Here is a 15259-nt window from a genome sequence, read left to right on the forward strand (position 1 = left end):
TCTAAGCATTTGTTCATAAATTGAGACATTGTATTTTATTTATTTAGTAAGTAAAAATTTACTTGAGTTCATGGTTTTAATAATGTGGTAGATGAAAGTAGGAAAAAAAAATTAAGCATAATACATCATCCACATTACGTTAAGTCCTATGAAATTAAAGATTTTATATTTTCATTGCATTAGTAAGTTCTGAAAGTAATTGTAATTGTATTTTTTTGTTTGTACAACTTGAATATATATTGACACTTGAACCGAAAAATAACCGAAACCGAACCGAAAAAAACCGAAACCGAAAGAAACCGAACAGATAAAAAACCGACATACACGGTTTTTAATTTTACAAAAACCGATATATTCGGTTCGATTCGGTTTTTGGCTAAAACCGAACCGACCCGACCCGTGCACACCCCTAATCAAAACCAACAAATTTGTCCTGTATGACATAAATCAAAAACATTTTATATTATATTAGCAAAGGTAATAAAACCGACACTAGCATTTTACAATATCTCACCACTGAACAGAGAACATACAAAACAATTATTTCTAATTTTCTCTCACTTGTTTATTCCTTCAAAAAAAAAACAAAAAAAAAAAAAAGGAAATAAACAAATTCAACCTGCTAATCATCCTACACAGATGCTATAGAAATTTCAGTTCAATTCTTTTCGAAATACGAAAATTTGTCGATCACGTGGCAGCTTCAGAGTTACCATTAGGTTCTTCTTCCACAACCCATCTCTTAACTCTCGTTCGAGCAATCAAAACCTACATACACACAACGGTACTTTAGAGAGATTATTCAAATTAAAAAAAAAAAAAAAAATCGTATTCTTGAAAAAGAAAACGAGGACTAAATTTAAAAGACCTGTTTATCCCAATCTGTTCTTTGGGTTATTATCAATAGAATGACCGTTTGTATGAACGTCCCGATCAGCATTCCAATCCAAACGCCCTGTATACAAAAAAAAAAATAGAAAAAAAAATCATTAAGCTTGGGATTTTCAATTTTCATAGATTATATATGTAACTAATACATACAATGCAGTACTGATATAACTCACCTCGACTTGTAATTTGAGGAAATAACCGAGCACAAGTCCACAAGGAATTCCGATCAAGTAATAGCATCCTATGTTAACATATACCACAACACTCTGCCATCCAGCCCCAATTGCAACCCCTTTCCGTATTTGATAAATTTAACATTAATTGGTTTCTCGAGTTTCGACAAAAAGTTTAAGGTGGCAATATATATATATATATATATATATATATATATATATATATATATATATATATATATATATATATATATATATATATATATATATATATATATATATATAGGACTCACCAGAAAGAACTGGTTGAACACTATTCATTAGCATCGAAAATGCCAGAAGAGGGGACAAGTGAGCCACCTCAGCAGCCACGTTAGGATCTTTTGTGAATATATAAGCTAGACGTTCGCGGAAAAAGAGGAAAAATACAAATAAAACGAATCCTATGCCGAACGAAGTTAGGACAATATTCAAAATCGAGAACTTTGCAGCTTTCGAGTCTCCCTTTCCAAGCTCATTCGAGACACGAACACTACAAACAGAGAGTACTGTTAGGGGAAACTGGTAAAAGTTTGCAATAAATATCTACGAATTCTGTCTTAATTAATACCTCGCTGCAGCCAAGAACCCGATAGATATCATCATTTCCCAACCATTAATGTTTAGACTGCAACATTAACAAAAACGAGAAGAGAAAATCAAGAATCGATTTCCAATTTCCGTTTTCGAGTGTAAAATAACTGAAAAGGATAATGAAATTAACAATACCAGATCGAAAGAGCGTCGATTTCAACCTCTGCGTTCTTTAAATTTCCAGTCAAAAGAACTAGAATAGCGTTGTACCAAAGTTCAAGACTATCGCCACCGGAAACAAAGAGAAAAGAAAACGATAGTAAAGGAGCTATAAATACGATAAGTACGAATTACGAAAATCAATGCAAGGAAAAGTCTTGATTTCTTATTGAAGCAATCAGTGTATTGTTTCATAATTGATCTCAATCGTAGTTTCCTCCGTGGATCATACAAGGGAAGTAACTTAGCATGCATATGAACTACAAAAACTTAACCATCGAACATTAAATAACTCAACGAGTACGACAAAAAACTTTCTCACCAAAGCATCGCACCGGACGACAACGAAAGCTTGATGACCGGCCAAAGATCCGTAAGCGCCAAGGTCGTAAAACCCGTCCACGTGTCCTTACATCCTCCACACATGACAAACACAAGCTGACCGATATTCGGGATCCAGTACGCCAAAATGGTGGAAATCATCACACCGTTCACACCGTAATCGTACTTAACTGTCAGAAGCCAACACAAGAAAACATGGATCGACAACGAAAGTGCAGCTAAATAAGAGATGATCAAGTTCTTGCTCTGCGATTGCAAGAACATTTGGCAGCTGAACGACACGATAAACGAGTATATAACCGGGATGAACCATATCGCGATCCGACCCGCTTCCTCTGCAATGGTTGCATCCTGCCCTAATGCTTTCAGAATAGGGGTGGCAAAAATGTAAATTGGGAGCAGTAAAGTTGTGATCACAATTAGAATTAGCCATGATCTCTGAAGGTATATTCCGAGCATGCGGTATTGCTTTGCGCCGTAGGCTTGTCCGTACAGGGTTTCTGTACCACTGGCTAACCCTAACTACACAATTTTGGGAACACAAATTGAATTTAAAAAAAAAAAAAAAAAAAAAAAATTCTGAAAGCAAAATTAAAAGGAAAAATTGAAGTAATACCAGTAAGCCATTAGCGAATCGAGTGAGGAGAGTGAAAACGAGAGCGTAGGCGGCGAGATCGGTGGCGGCGATTTGGCCGACGAAAGCTTGGCTGATGACATTTATTCCGAACGTTGAAAATCGGGTGAAAATTCCCGGGGCGGCGACCGCCCACATTTTCTTCGTCTCGACCCATAGTTTCGACTTGAAATTCTCCTCCTTCGTCGCGTGATTCTCGGGTTGTAAGAGATTTACGTTGCTGTCATCTTCCATTTCTACTTTTTTTTTTTTTTGGTTTCTTCTGTGAAGGATTGGATTAATCGTACATGAAGAATTACAACAGAGTTTGTAGCGGAAGTAAAACAACTAAGTAGAAAGATCGCAACTTTTGTTGAACTGCAGAGGAGGAAGGTAGAGTATGTGGTTCACGTAGACGAAGAAGAAGACAACACACTGTGATTTTGACTACTGATGAAGGGGAATTAATAGTTTTGATGTTTGTGGTCCCCACTTCATTTAATAGATACTAAATAGATCCGACCCATTCCTTCGACCCGACCCATTTTAGTTTATGATTTCATTAAATTTTAATTCAAAAACAAAAATTATTGTATTTTAATTCCCATCCGATCCTTACGATTTTCACCCTTTTATCAGACTATTAATTAGATATCATATTTTTGTAATCTATTTTCTTCAATCTAACAATTCAAAATTAGGCTATATTCATTCACCCCCTAATGACAGACCGACAAACGTACAGTCACTGACGGAACCAGAATTTTCAATTCGCACGCGAGGAGCATTAAAAAAATTCTAACGAAGGGTACTTTGGGAAATATTAGGGGTGGCCGTGGCCCCCTTGACATAAATTTGTTAGCAAGGGAAATAAATTCAATTAAATAGCATTTAATTATCCACCTAAAAGTGAAGGCCAGGGTTTTCATTTAATTTGGAAATATATAACAAATTTTGAAATGTCATACTAGGAGACAATAGTACGTCAATAATGTAGTGGTTGATAAATATGTATGTAGTTGTTGTAATCGTGGCACAAGTGTATACATATATACTCCATATTATAACTAGAAATTGCCAATTTGACCCATATGAATATTTATGTATTATTGGTGAGTCCAGGAATTTGATTCGGGGTGTGTTTAAAATTTCTATGAGGCCCTCGAAAATTATTTTAGAATTTTTTTGTTACAAAATCAGAAATTAGCAAAAGAAAAAATTATTAGAGCTTTTTTTGCATTAATTTGAATTCCGGTGGGCTAATTAATAAAATTTGGATGGATTATATATATATATATATATTCCTAAATCCAAAATAGGAGATGCTAATGAGTAATGAGGGTTGGACCGGTTGGTATGTGGTTTTTTTTTTTTTTTAATGGAGGTTGGTATGTGGTTATTTAGTCACGTGGCAGTTAACAATGGGTCCATTCTCCAACAACTAAATTAAAGTACCTTTATTTAGGTTATTTTATATGTTTTGTAAGTGTTTTTATAAAACAAATATTTGCTTTTATTTTTCTTAAAATAATTTGTTTTAAGGTATAATGCAAATGCTCCCGGTGTAGCATAAAATAGATCAGCCCAACAATGTTGAATTTTTGTATTTGTTTAATATTCTTTGTGCTATTTTTGGTATGTTTTTATTTCCTTTTCTAAATACTTATATTTTGATCAATAAAATATTCATATAGTTTTCTATATTTTTAATTGAATTTTGAAGTTTATTAATTAATGCAAATAACTCATTTTTGTGGCATTTTATGAAGTGTCCATTAATATACGATGAAGGATATTAATCAATTCATGGAGGGTGAGAAAGGGGAGATACACATTGCCTATTGTAGAGGGCAATATTGATAAATGATAACACAATCTGAGTTTGGTTAGGGCGTGTTAAATGGCGCGAATCTCCCACATTTGAAGCAACAATAAGAAATAAAATTAATAAGGGCAAATACGGGCCGGCCACCTCTGAAGTATGGTCAAATTACGAAAAAAAAACCCTCTTGTTTGGAAAATGACGGTCATCCCCTCTTTTTAAATAAAATTTATGTAATTCGATTATTTACCGAACCAAATCGTACATTCAGTTCGGTAAACGGTATGAAATGCTGGCGTACCGAAATTTCGGTTCGATTTTACCGATTTAACATCCCTAAATCTACCTCTAGAGGGGTATTTTCGTAAGATAATACATAGTTGAGAGAGGTGCGTGTAATTACTCAAACATGAGGGGGTTTTGTAATTTGACCATAACTCAGGAGGTGGCCGTAATTTACCAAATTTGACCACTCGTCCGTGGTCTAGGACTCTAGGTGCACCACCTGGAATGCCCGTCTTTGTTTATGCAGTTACCTCTCCCTGTAGTCGCACAATGTTCGATTTTTAAAACTGGATGAACCGAAGCATTTCGAATTTCGAGTGCACTTATTACCATCATTCGACGAACCGCCACAGCCAGTTCGACTCCTCATTGGTACGAAAGAAGACTTCTAGAGGTACAAGGTTTATTTGTTAGGAAACAACTTGGCAGAAATTATATAGCAACTAAATTATGAATAAAATATACTAGATAATATGATTACAAATTATATATTGAGCTACAAATATGGTAATATTATTTTGAGGACTTACGAAAACATATTAATTTTAAAATTCGGAAATATTTTGCTTTTGAAAACTTACTTATTATTATAATGCATTATAATATTGAACATTAAAATGCAATAATATCAGAATATAATAATCTGAGGTTGATTTTTTTTTCTTTAGATTTTTGAACTTATTTATTTTGTGCACAAAACGTACAACGACTAGCGAAAAAAAAAATTAACTAAAAATATAGGGGCTATTTGTCAAACACCCCTCATTCAATTTGGACTTCTTGATAAATCCATTTTTTTAATTAATATTTGTTATAAACCCAATTAACTCTAATTATCCAAAATGCCCTTATTTACTATTACTGAAAATTAATATATTATATTATTGTGGAAAAATCAATCCATTTTTGGTAGATATGCAAATCCTCCTATTCTCTCCCCATCTCACACTATCCCCTATTATCTTTTCTATGACCTATCACACATCTCACGTTAATTTTAGTTTATGCTTTCCCATTTTTTTTAATTTTTTAATAGTTTTTTTTTTACAATTTAAAACAAAAATTGTTTTTTCTTTCTTAAGTGTTTTAAATGGTTTATATTTAAAAAAATTTAAAATCCACTACATACACATCGAAAACCATTAAATTTATCGAAAAACACTATGAAATTAAAGTGAAAATTTACTATAAAATAAGCATAATCTACATTAATATTAACGTAATCCACTATTAAATTGGTATACTCCACTATTAAATTAGTGTAAACCACTCTTAAATTAGTGTAATTCACTACATGTTCATCGAAAACCACTCTGTGTATAACAGGTATGTAACATGAAAACCACTATATATAACAACTATGTAAACATGAAAACCACTCTGTATAACAGCTATGTAAACATGAAAATCATTATGTATAATTACAAATTTGTTTTCTTGCTCGGATAAACAACATAACGTTCAAGCAAAACAAACATGTTCATACATCTGAGCAAATAAAAACGGTAGATTAATATATATATATATATATATATATATATATATATATATATATATATATATATATATATATATATATATATATATATATATATATATATATATATATATAAATGAGTGATAACCCCCTAGTTTTGAAAATATATAAGAGGAGGTCCAATGATTTTTTCTACCCTAGTCAAAAACCCAAATTTTGATCTTAATTTGTCAAACCCCCCTGAGACCATGTGATACGACTGATTTACCCTTAATAGGCTAATATGCAGTTTTTGGGAAATAAGGTCATTCCCGATATCTCTCATTTGATTCTCCAGATAAACCCTAATCTTCTCCCCACCCACATCCCCTCCGCCTCCAAGAGCTGCTCCACCATCTAGAAATTAGGTAGAATTTTATTACCCTGACACCAGAAGCACTAGCTTTGTTAAATCCATTTTCTTAATTGCACCGATTAAGATGATGGACCATAAAGCAATAATCAATCCCTTTATATTTTCCGACCACACCCCCCTGTATGAATCCGACCCCGTGTCCACAACCGCCGCCCACCTCCATACACGTCGTCGCCGCCGCAACCATCTTCACACAATTTAAAAAAAAAATCCAAACCATCTCATCTTAGAGAAGGGAAAGCCGCCGTCGTCGCTGCCGATCCACCCTTCGCAAATCCGCATGATTTCGCAAGCGCCGCTCTTCGATTCGACGGAGAAGATGAAGAACGGTGTCGTTTCAATGGCGTCGGACATGTTCAAACCTCATAGATCCGTTCTTCTCCGGCGGATCCGTTCGCCTTGGACCCCTCCAATCGCCGCCGCTACTGAGAAACTATTGATCAGATTTCAAATACTTTTTTTTATTCTCGACATCGATTTCAGTGATCTTAAATCACCCTTCTCTGGTACACTCTCTTACAGTTCTTCTCTATTTACATATTACACGCATTAAAACGTGTGTATGTGTGTATATAATAAGCATCATACATGTTTATTTATGGTTGATTGTTGGTGAAATACACTAGATCTAGGATTTTATTTTGTTGAGAACACTATTTTTAAGTGTAATGTGGGAATCAGAAGTCCGATCTTATTGTGTTTCTTTGCTTCCAAACAAAATAGAGACACTCAATGTAGGTTTGGAGTTTGAAGATGCAAATGATGTGGTTTTCTATGTTATTGGCTGAAGTGTCTAATGGTTATTATGTCCTTAAAAGTCAACTCTCAAATGTGCATAATTGCATTTTCCATTTTTATGTTCTTTTTCTCTAACTCGTATTTTTTTGTCACATGGATTGTTGTTTTTGCTACTTCTATACAGTAAGGAATTATGGGGAAAATTGTGCTATGAAGTGAAATTCATTCAGACTATAGGACACTATGGATGACTATAGTCATATATAGTAATGTTACTACATGTTACTATAGTCATATATAGTAACATATAGTCATGTCTTAGTCATATATAGTAACATATAGTCATGTCTGGATTATGTGGTTTTTTTTTAATGTAGAGTGATGATGATGATGATTTGTTAGTTTGTTGAAGAACATATGCATAGATCATTGTGTATTTTGATCTATATTTTGAATCGATGGTTTGAAATTTGAGGATCAAGTGGATGTGATTTCTCTTATGTGTTCTATCTTTTTGGCTAATCGAGCCGACGAAAAATATTTGTGCTCGGTGAGATAGTGTTCAAATTTATATGTTATACACAGTGTCTTTGACATATGAAATTTTGTTGTGCAGGATGATGAAAAATCCGTATTACGAAGAGAGAAAGAAGCAGATAAAATGAGTATACAAGCTTGAGCCCTCCTTCTTGCATTTCTTTTGATGGAAAGGTTTAATAGTTTTTTGCCATAGGCTCGTGTGAATTCTAGTTTCGTTTAAATAATTTTTTTTACCATGTTTCTAACGATTTTTGATTTATGGTTTTTTTTTTCCAATAAGAGCACGGGTAATGCAATTGCAGAATGTTTTTCTCGATCGTAACTTGGCTGTACTTGTTTCAGTGTAGGAGAGATTTGCGTTATCAAGTCATATACAGTGACACGTGGTTATATACATATAGTCATATATAGTCACGTGTAGTCATATACATGTAGTCATATATAGTCACGTGTAGTCATATACATGTAGTCATATATAGTCATGTGTAGTCATATACATGTAGTTATATATAGTCACGTGTAGTAACTCGTAGTAATACATATTGTTATATATAAGCTATATAAGTTATGTGTTTTTTCTGATATATAGTGATGTTGATGATTGTGTTTTTCCAATTTTTTGTTGGGTATTAATTAATTTGTAATATCAAGATTTAAATTGTGAATTTTTGTTTTTGGGGTGTAGATGAAGTTTTTTTATATAATCATATGTAATATATATACAATAGTCATGTGTAGTCAATTTCAATACAGTAAATTTATCAAAAAATTGAAACAAAATTAAAAATTAAAAATTAAAAAAATTAAAATTTAAAAAAATTAAAAAATTACAAAAAATTAAACAATTTTAAAAAATTAAAAAAATTAAAAATACAACAGAGGTATATATAAAAAATAATAATAAAAAAATAATTTATAATTTTTTATTAAAAAAATATGATAATATGATAAATGCAGGTCTAAATGCTAATTGCAGTTGACCATAATGCTGAATACAGTTAGCAAAAATACTGAATGCAGTTGGGCACAAATTGGATATAAGGGCACAATAGTACTTTTGCCTCTCCAGGGGGTTATCTCAAATGAAGAATTTTAGGGGTGGACCTATCCCTATATATTTTCCATATTAAGGGTGTATATCAAATGGACCCATATATATATATATATATATATATATATATATATATATATATATATATATATATATATATATATATATATATATATAGGGTAAATTACAAACACCCCCCTGAGGTATGGTCAAATTACAAAAACCCCCCTCTTGTTTGGATAATTACATCTACCCCCCTCAACTATGATTTTTTCTTACACATCCACCCTTATTGTGCCAAATTCAACATAATCATCTAGATTCCGTAAAATGTGCTCTAGTTTGTACTCGTTTTGTGTAAAAATACAGTTTCCGATGCACCACAAACTGATATATACAAGTTAAAAATCACATATTATGATCATCTTGCTTCATAATGTAGAGTTTGAATGGGATAAAACGGGTACTAAAGTGATAATATTCCATATAATCTCGAAAATTCCACTAAATTTGGGGAGTTGAGGGGGTGGTTGTAATTATCCAAACAAGAGGGGTGTTTTTGTAATTTGACCATACCTCAGGGGGTGTTTGTAATTTACCCTATATATATATATATATATATATATATATATATATATATATATATATATATATATATATATATATATATATATATATATATATATATATATATATATATATATATATATATATATATATTGTCTTCTTAAAATGATAAAACCACATCTGCACAAACTTTCAACAAATAGAGAGAGAAAGAGGGGATGTCATTAAAACGGGTAATTAATTCCCTAATTATTAGCATCCCTTAATTAGAAAAGATATTATATATCTTTTAATATTAAAATTAAATATACATTATTTTTTAATTAGGGGTATAATGGTGATAATTAAGTGGTTTTAATTAATTAAAATTATTTTGGATTTATCTTAAAAATGTAAAATAAAATTGGGCTCATTGTAATGACACTTGTGTAATTAGGGGGTTTTGTCAAATTTTCCCAAAAATATAAGGCGGGTGTATATTTATTTAAAGTTGAAAATATTGTAATTTTTTTTATGAAATTTATTTTTCAATGTGGTTAGATATGAACTTGAAAATAATAATTACATAATAATTGGTTTTTACTAATTCCAATATTTATGTTTTTACAAATTCGAACCTTTCGTCATGGGAACTTCCCAACTGTAGACCCTTGCAACATTTCGTGTTATTTATATAAAATAAATTTCAATTATTTAATTAATCATAACTAATTTTGCCAACCAGCCACCATAAGAATACATAAATCCATAGACAATAGTCATAAACTATTCACTATTAAAGCCACTTCATGATTTTCTCTACATAAACGAGAAATACGAAACGAAAAAAAAAGGCAGACGAAATACACGAAAAATCACGAGCAAGTATAGTGAACAAACGAAACCCTTCTTTCACTTTAGAACAACAGTTCAGATTCTAAGGTTTATCAGTACATATTACCTCTTAAACTAGTAGATCGAGAACAGCAAAACAAGTGTGTGAACTGTGAAGTGAAATTTATCTTCTCAATTAACCGAATAAAGCCCACAAAAAGCTATTTCTAAATAATAAATTACTTCAATAGGTGTTTCAAATATCGAAAAATTGAATTTTGTACCAGGAAATTAATTATTCCTCAGTCAGTGCGTTTTCAGACGCGTCCTCCTCCACACTGGCTTCACCGACTTCCTCTTGAACTACTGATTGGGCCCCACCTTCCGGTTTAGTGGGTCCCGGCCCAGCTGAAACCTTCACCATTGATGGTCGCAAAAGTCTGTCACCAAGTTGGAAACCCTTTCTGTATTGTTCGATAATAATGCCGTCTTCGTATTCTGTCGAGTCTTCGCGCATTATAGCTTCATGTAGCTTTTGGCAACAGATAGTATGGTTAATGTCAGACAAAGAAAAACATGTTCTATAAGAAGTATATTTAGAATCTAACAAAAGAAAAATAAAAGAAGTTCAAAGGCTAATTTACACCTAGATTACAAACGAACGATCTTACAATAACCAAAAAAGAAGGCCGTAAAAATATATTTCCGACAAACGAGGTAAAATGTAAAGGCTTCTGCAAGATTTAAGACGTCAAACACTATCTCCTGGTCATAAACTCACCGAGCTGGCTCAAACCCAATCGAGATTCGAGAATATAGTTTGAGTTAAAAGCGTATCCAGGTCTCCTTAAAACCTGAATAAGCTTTATACAGCTTCTCAAAGAGTTCATCTATTACTCGACTGTATTCTGAGCCAACTCGGAGGTTTACCTGCATTGACCCAAATGACCAGAGAGCGATTGTAAATAACAAGGCCATCGAAAAATAATATTTTTTTAGAAACATAACATCTTTATGACTATATTCGTCAGAAAATTGCTCTATACCCGTTAACCCCCACCTATTAGCATTATTTGCTGTCATTGAAATAAATACCTCAGTAAAATAATAGGAAACTTACCATGGGATCGAATGGTTTCCCCACAGTCTCCACAGGAACAACACCAAGTGATCCAAGAATTTCTGCAAACTGTTTGGATATGCTCTGATAACTGTTATTGATCTTCTCCTCTCCTTCGTTTTCGATTTTAATTTGGGCTTTAGCTCGTTCGAAATTATCCAAAACGGGCAACAAACTCTCCACAACTTCACCTTTTGCGTTTGTCACAAGTGAAAGACGTTCTCTCTCTGTTCTCTTACGGAAATTGTCGAAGTCAGCACTGATTCTAAGAACTCTGACCTTCTCATCGGATAGTTCTTCGGATAAAGCGGCCACCTTACTCTCGAGATCAAGTTTCTCATCCTCGATCGATTTAAGAAACGATTCCACTTCAGCCACTTTTGAATCGTCGTTGTTTGCTAAAGCCTCTTTGTACAAATTTAGAGAAGCTATGACAACAGAACTAGACTCTTCGATAACTGTGTCATCACTCTCACTCGAATCATCAATATCAATGGCACCATCTGTGTTCTCCTGTTCATCGAAGTAAAAATCATGAAGTAAAATTAACTTCTTTTCTGGCAACTGAAACATTTGAATTGATTTTACTTATCCGTATTTTCAACAATAAAGAAACTATAAATGGTTGCTATCTAAATAAACCTAATATCGGTGTAGTGAGTGTTTAGTATGTGATGGTAACAAGTGAAAATGGATACCCCGACACATAATCTTGCAAATCGAATAAGAGAAAATTGCCAGTGCCAATTTTGCAAGAGAAGCATGTTGAAAAACGTCGACACATAATTTATTATTTTTTTTTCTAGCTAAGTAATGTTTGTGAACTTGCTGATGGCACAGTTGCTCAATAATACCATTTTTATACTTCACATACTATAAGCTTTTGCTGTTGAGAACTTAACCACCATACGAAATTTCACGTAAGCAAGATACTTTACAGTAATAGATAGAACATATTTTCCCGATAATTTTGAGCTGCCGTTGCTTTCATTACGTGAAGTCTAACATTACGCTTCATTCCAACAAAATTATCAATTGCAACTTTTTTCGCCCTGTATCACTGTATCAAATGATTTAAGCTCAAACCTACGACTATAGTTAATTGCTAATTAACTTTAAACTTCAGAAGAACTGCTAATTAATGAATTAACATGAACGCACACCAGCACTCGGTAAATTAAGTAAAGGAAGAATCATCAATTGCGCAGTTCAGTTACATCTATATCGCATCATTCCTCGTGTTTCTGTGTGTGTGTGTGTGTGTGTGTGTGTGGGATATACACTGTTTTCTCTACCAAGAGAAAGCAATGTAAGCTAAAAACAGAACACGTTAACGAAACAAGTTTCGTATCGGAAACAACAGTGCTCGAAGAATCCCCTTCCATTAATCTTGTAGTATTGTTCATCACAAATTACTTACGAAAATAATGGAATAAAATAGCAAATAATCGAACTTTCAATAAGAAATGCGACATCCCAAAGAAGAAACATATCAATTCAACAGAGGCCAAAAAATACGAAAATTAAAATAAAAAATTAAAACAGAATAAACAGTTCACATAATGAAAAAACATAATTACCTCAATTTCGGGTTCGGATACGGATCCTTCGACCGGGTCCTTCTCCTGGATCTCCGTTTCGGCCTCCGCGGTTTCTCCATTAGCAGCAAAGGTCAACAATTTCTTCGCTGAGCGGCTAGGCAACACGACACTACTCTGCTTGTAAATCCGACACCTTATCACTGGAAATCCATTGGATATGAAGGAAACGCGCGGGAAATTGAGCGATTTGAAGGAGGAAGCACCGCCTCCGGCGGTGCTGCAGAGATACGCCGCCGGTGTAGTGAAGGTAGGTGGCGTTTTTAACACAGAGGTGGCCATTGGAGTGAGAGAGAGAGGAGAGAGAGAGAGGATAAAAGGTGGGAGGAACAGTAGCGGATTGAATATGAGGGTTTAATGTGTATAGATCCTATCGCCACTATTTAATTTTATATATACTAACATTTTAAAAAAATAATATCATATGCTTTTAGAAATGTAATTCAAATATATAAATATTCATTGAATTTTATATATATATATATATATATATATATATATATATATATATATATATATATATATAAGTTTGTTTTTAATTAAATCAAATTATGTTAATTTAATTGTTAATGTATATTGTTGCTATTGTTGATATTTAACTTATATTTTGAAATTAGGGAAGTACACGAGTTGATCAAACAGAGAATGCACGAACTTGGTCTTTCTGATGATGGGTGAGTTTGAGCTTATTTTCAATCGTTCGAAAGATCACGAGTCGTACTGTAAGTTTTTTTTTTTTTTTATGTATGTTTTGATATAAATATAAATATATACAAAAATACTAGCAATAATAATTAAATGGAAATTGATAGTTTGATAAATGAGAATAGACAAAATGGAAATTGATAGTTTGATAAATGAAATCTGAAATTATATATATATATATATATATATATATATATATATATATATATATATATATATATATATATATATATATATATACGGGTCGGTTCTGGGTCGGTTCCAATAAAACCCGTAACCCGACCCAGAACCATCCAGTTCTAGAAACTTAAACCCATTACCCGACCCAAAACTATTTAGCTGACACATACCCGCCCCAAACAGGTCGGTTCCGGGTCCAAGACCCGCCAAACCCGTACCCATTGCCATCCCTACATAAATTCAACATTCTTAGTCCATTTTGTCAAATTTTTGTTAAAACTAACGGAATCAAGTGTGTGCCTAACTGGCGTACTAACGGTAAGTTGAAATTAATTGAAACATAAGGGATCAAATGTGTTTTTTCTGAACATAGATGATGGAATATGAAATCGATGCAAACTTGAGGGGTCAAAACTGTAATTTCCCGAAAAATAGGTTTGATCGAGCTCAACTCGTACTAAATTTTATTTAAATATACTTATGCTCGAGTGAACGACCGACTCAAACTTAATTCATTTACACTCCGATAAGAAATGGAGTACTAGTAAGTTCGAATTAACGATCGAATTATTGAATATGTTTGATTTCATTCTAATTTTCTTTGAGCCTTGCATAATAATGCTCTTCTTGTGCAATTCTCATACTCGTGTTTCTTTCTTCAAAATATTTACTAATATATGAAAACATGATTTTATTATGATATGTAAGATTAATAATCATTTAAATATAGTTTTGTCTAAGAGCAAATGTACTTGGTCACAATTCAAATGGCCAAAAAAACTTTATTAAATAGTGCGAAACATCTAGAATGTACTTATTGAAAAGGAATAATGGAATATACGTACACAAATTAAAATCATAAACAAATAGCATTTGTTTTAATTCCAAATTAAAAGTAATGTACACATTAATCATGGATCTAAATCTCACCCCTTTAATTACTGAAGCGACAAGCAAATTATTCTGACTAGATCTCAATTCTCAAGTATGCAATTTTACGCATAAATAAATTCTAAATTATTCATTTATTTTTTATTTTTCATAATTAATTTATGCACTCATCCATGCTTGTTTTGGAGTTACTTTGAACAACATTTTTTAATATATTAATTTATTTAAATAAATCTTTAATAGTAA

At 32.5% G+C, this 15259-nt stretch overlaps 2 protein-coding genes across 3 annotated transcripts; both read right to left on the bottom strand.

The window, feature by feature from the left end:
• Positions 1-443: 443 nt before the first annotated feature.
• On the bottom strand, positions 444-3251 carry LOC105959904 (protein DETOXIFICATION 21). The gene is made up of 8 exons (XM_088824175.1): positions 2815-3251; positions 2179-2720; positions 1833-1919; positions 1675-1731; positions 1358-1596; positions 1065-1183; positions 869-955; positions 444-768 (listed from the first exon to the last, which is right to left on the bottom strand). The coding sequence occupies exons 1-8, from the start codon at positions 3064-3066 to the stop codon at positions 691-693; spliced, it is 1461 nt and encodes a 486-aa protein (XP_088680301.1). The 5' UTR covers positions 3067-3251; the 3' UTR covers positions 444-690.
• A 7322-nt stretch (positions 3252-10573) lies between these two features.
• EMB1241 (Co-chaperone GrpE family protein) lies at positions 10574-13623 on the bottom strand. Of its 2 annotated transcripts, none has more exons than XM_012984102.2 (3): positions 13220-13623; positions 11640-12152; positions 10574-11051 (listed from the first exon to the last, which is right to left on the bottom strand). In XM_012984102.2, the coding sequence occupies exons 1-3, from the start codon at positions 13517-13519 to the stop codon at positions 10815-10817; spliced, it is 1050 nt and encodes a 349-aa protein (XP_012839556.2). In that variant the 5' UTR covers positions 13520-13623; the 3' UTR covers positions 10574-10814. The 2 variants fall into 2 exon arrangements, with proteins under 2 accessions (XP_012839556.2, XP_012839557.2); XM_012984103.2 differs by having other exon boundaries at positions 10574-11449; positions 13220-13610.
• Between the last annotated feature and the right edge of the window lie 1636 nt (positions 13624-15259).

Source organism: Erythranthe guttata, chromosome 10 (genome assembly GCF_056151865.1).
Source record: "Erythranthe guttata isolate IM_541 chromosome 10, IM_541, whole genome shotgun sequence".
Classification (NCBI taxonomy): Eukaryota; Viridiplantae; Streptophyta; class Magnoliopsida; order Lamiales; family Phrymaceae; genus Erythranthe; species Erythranthe guttata.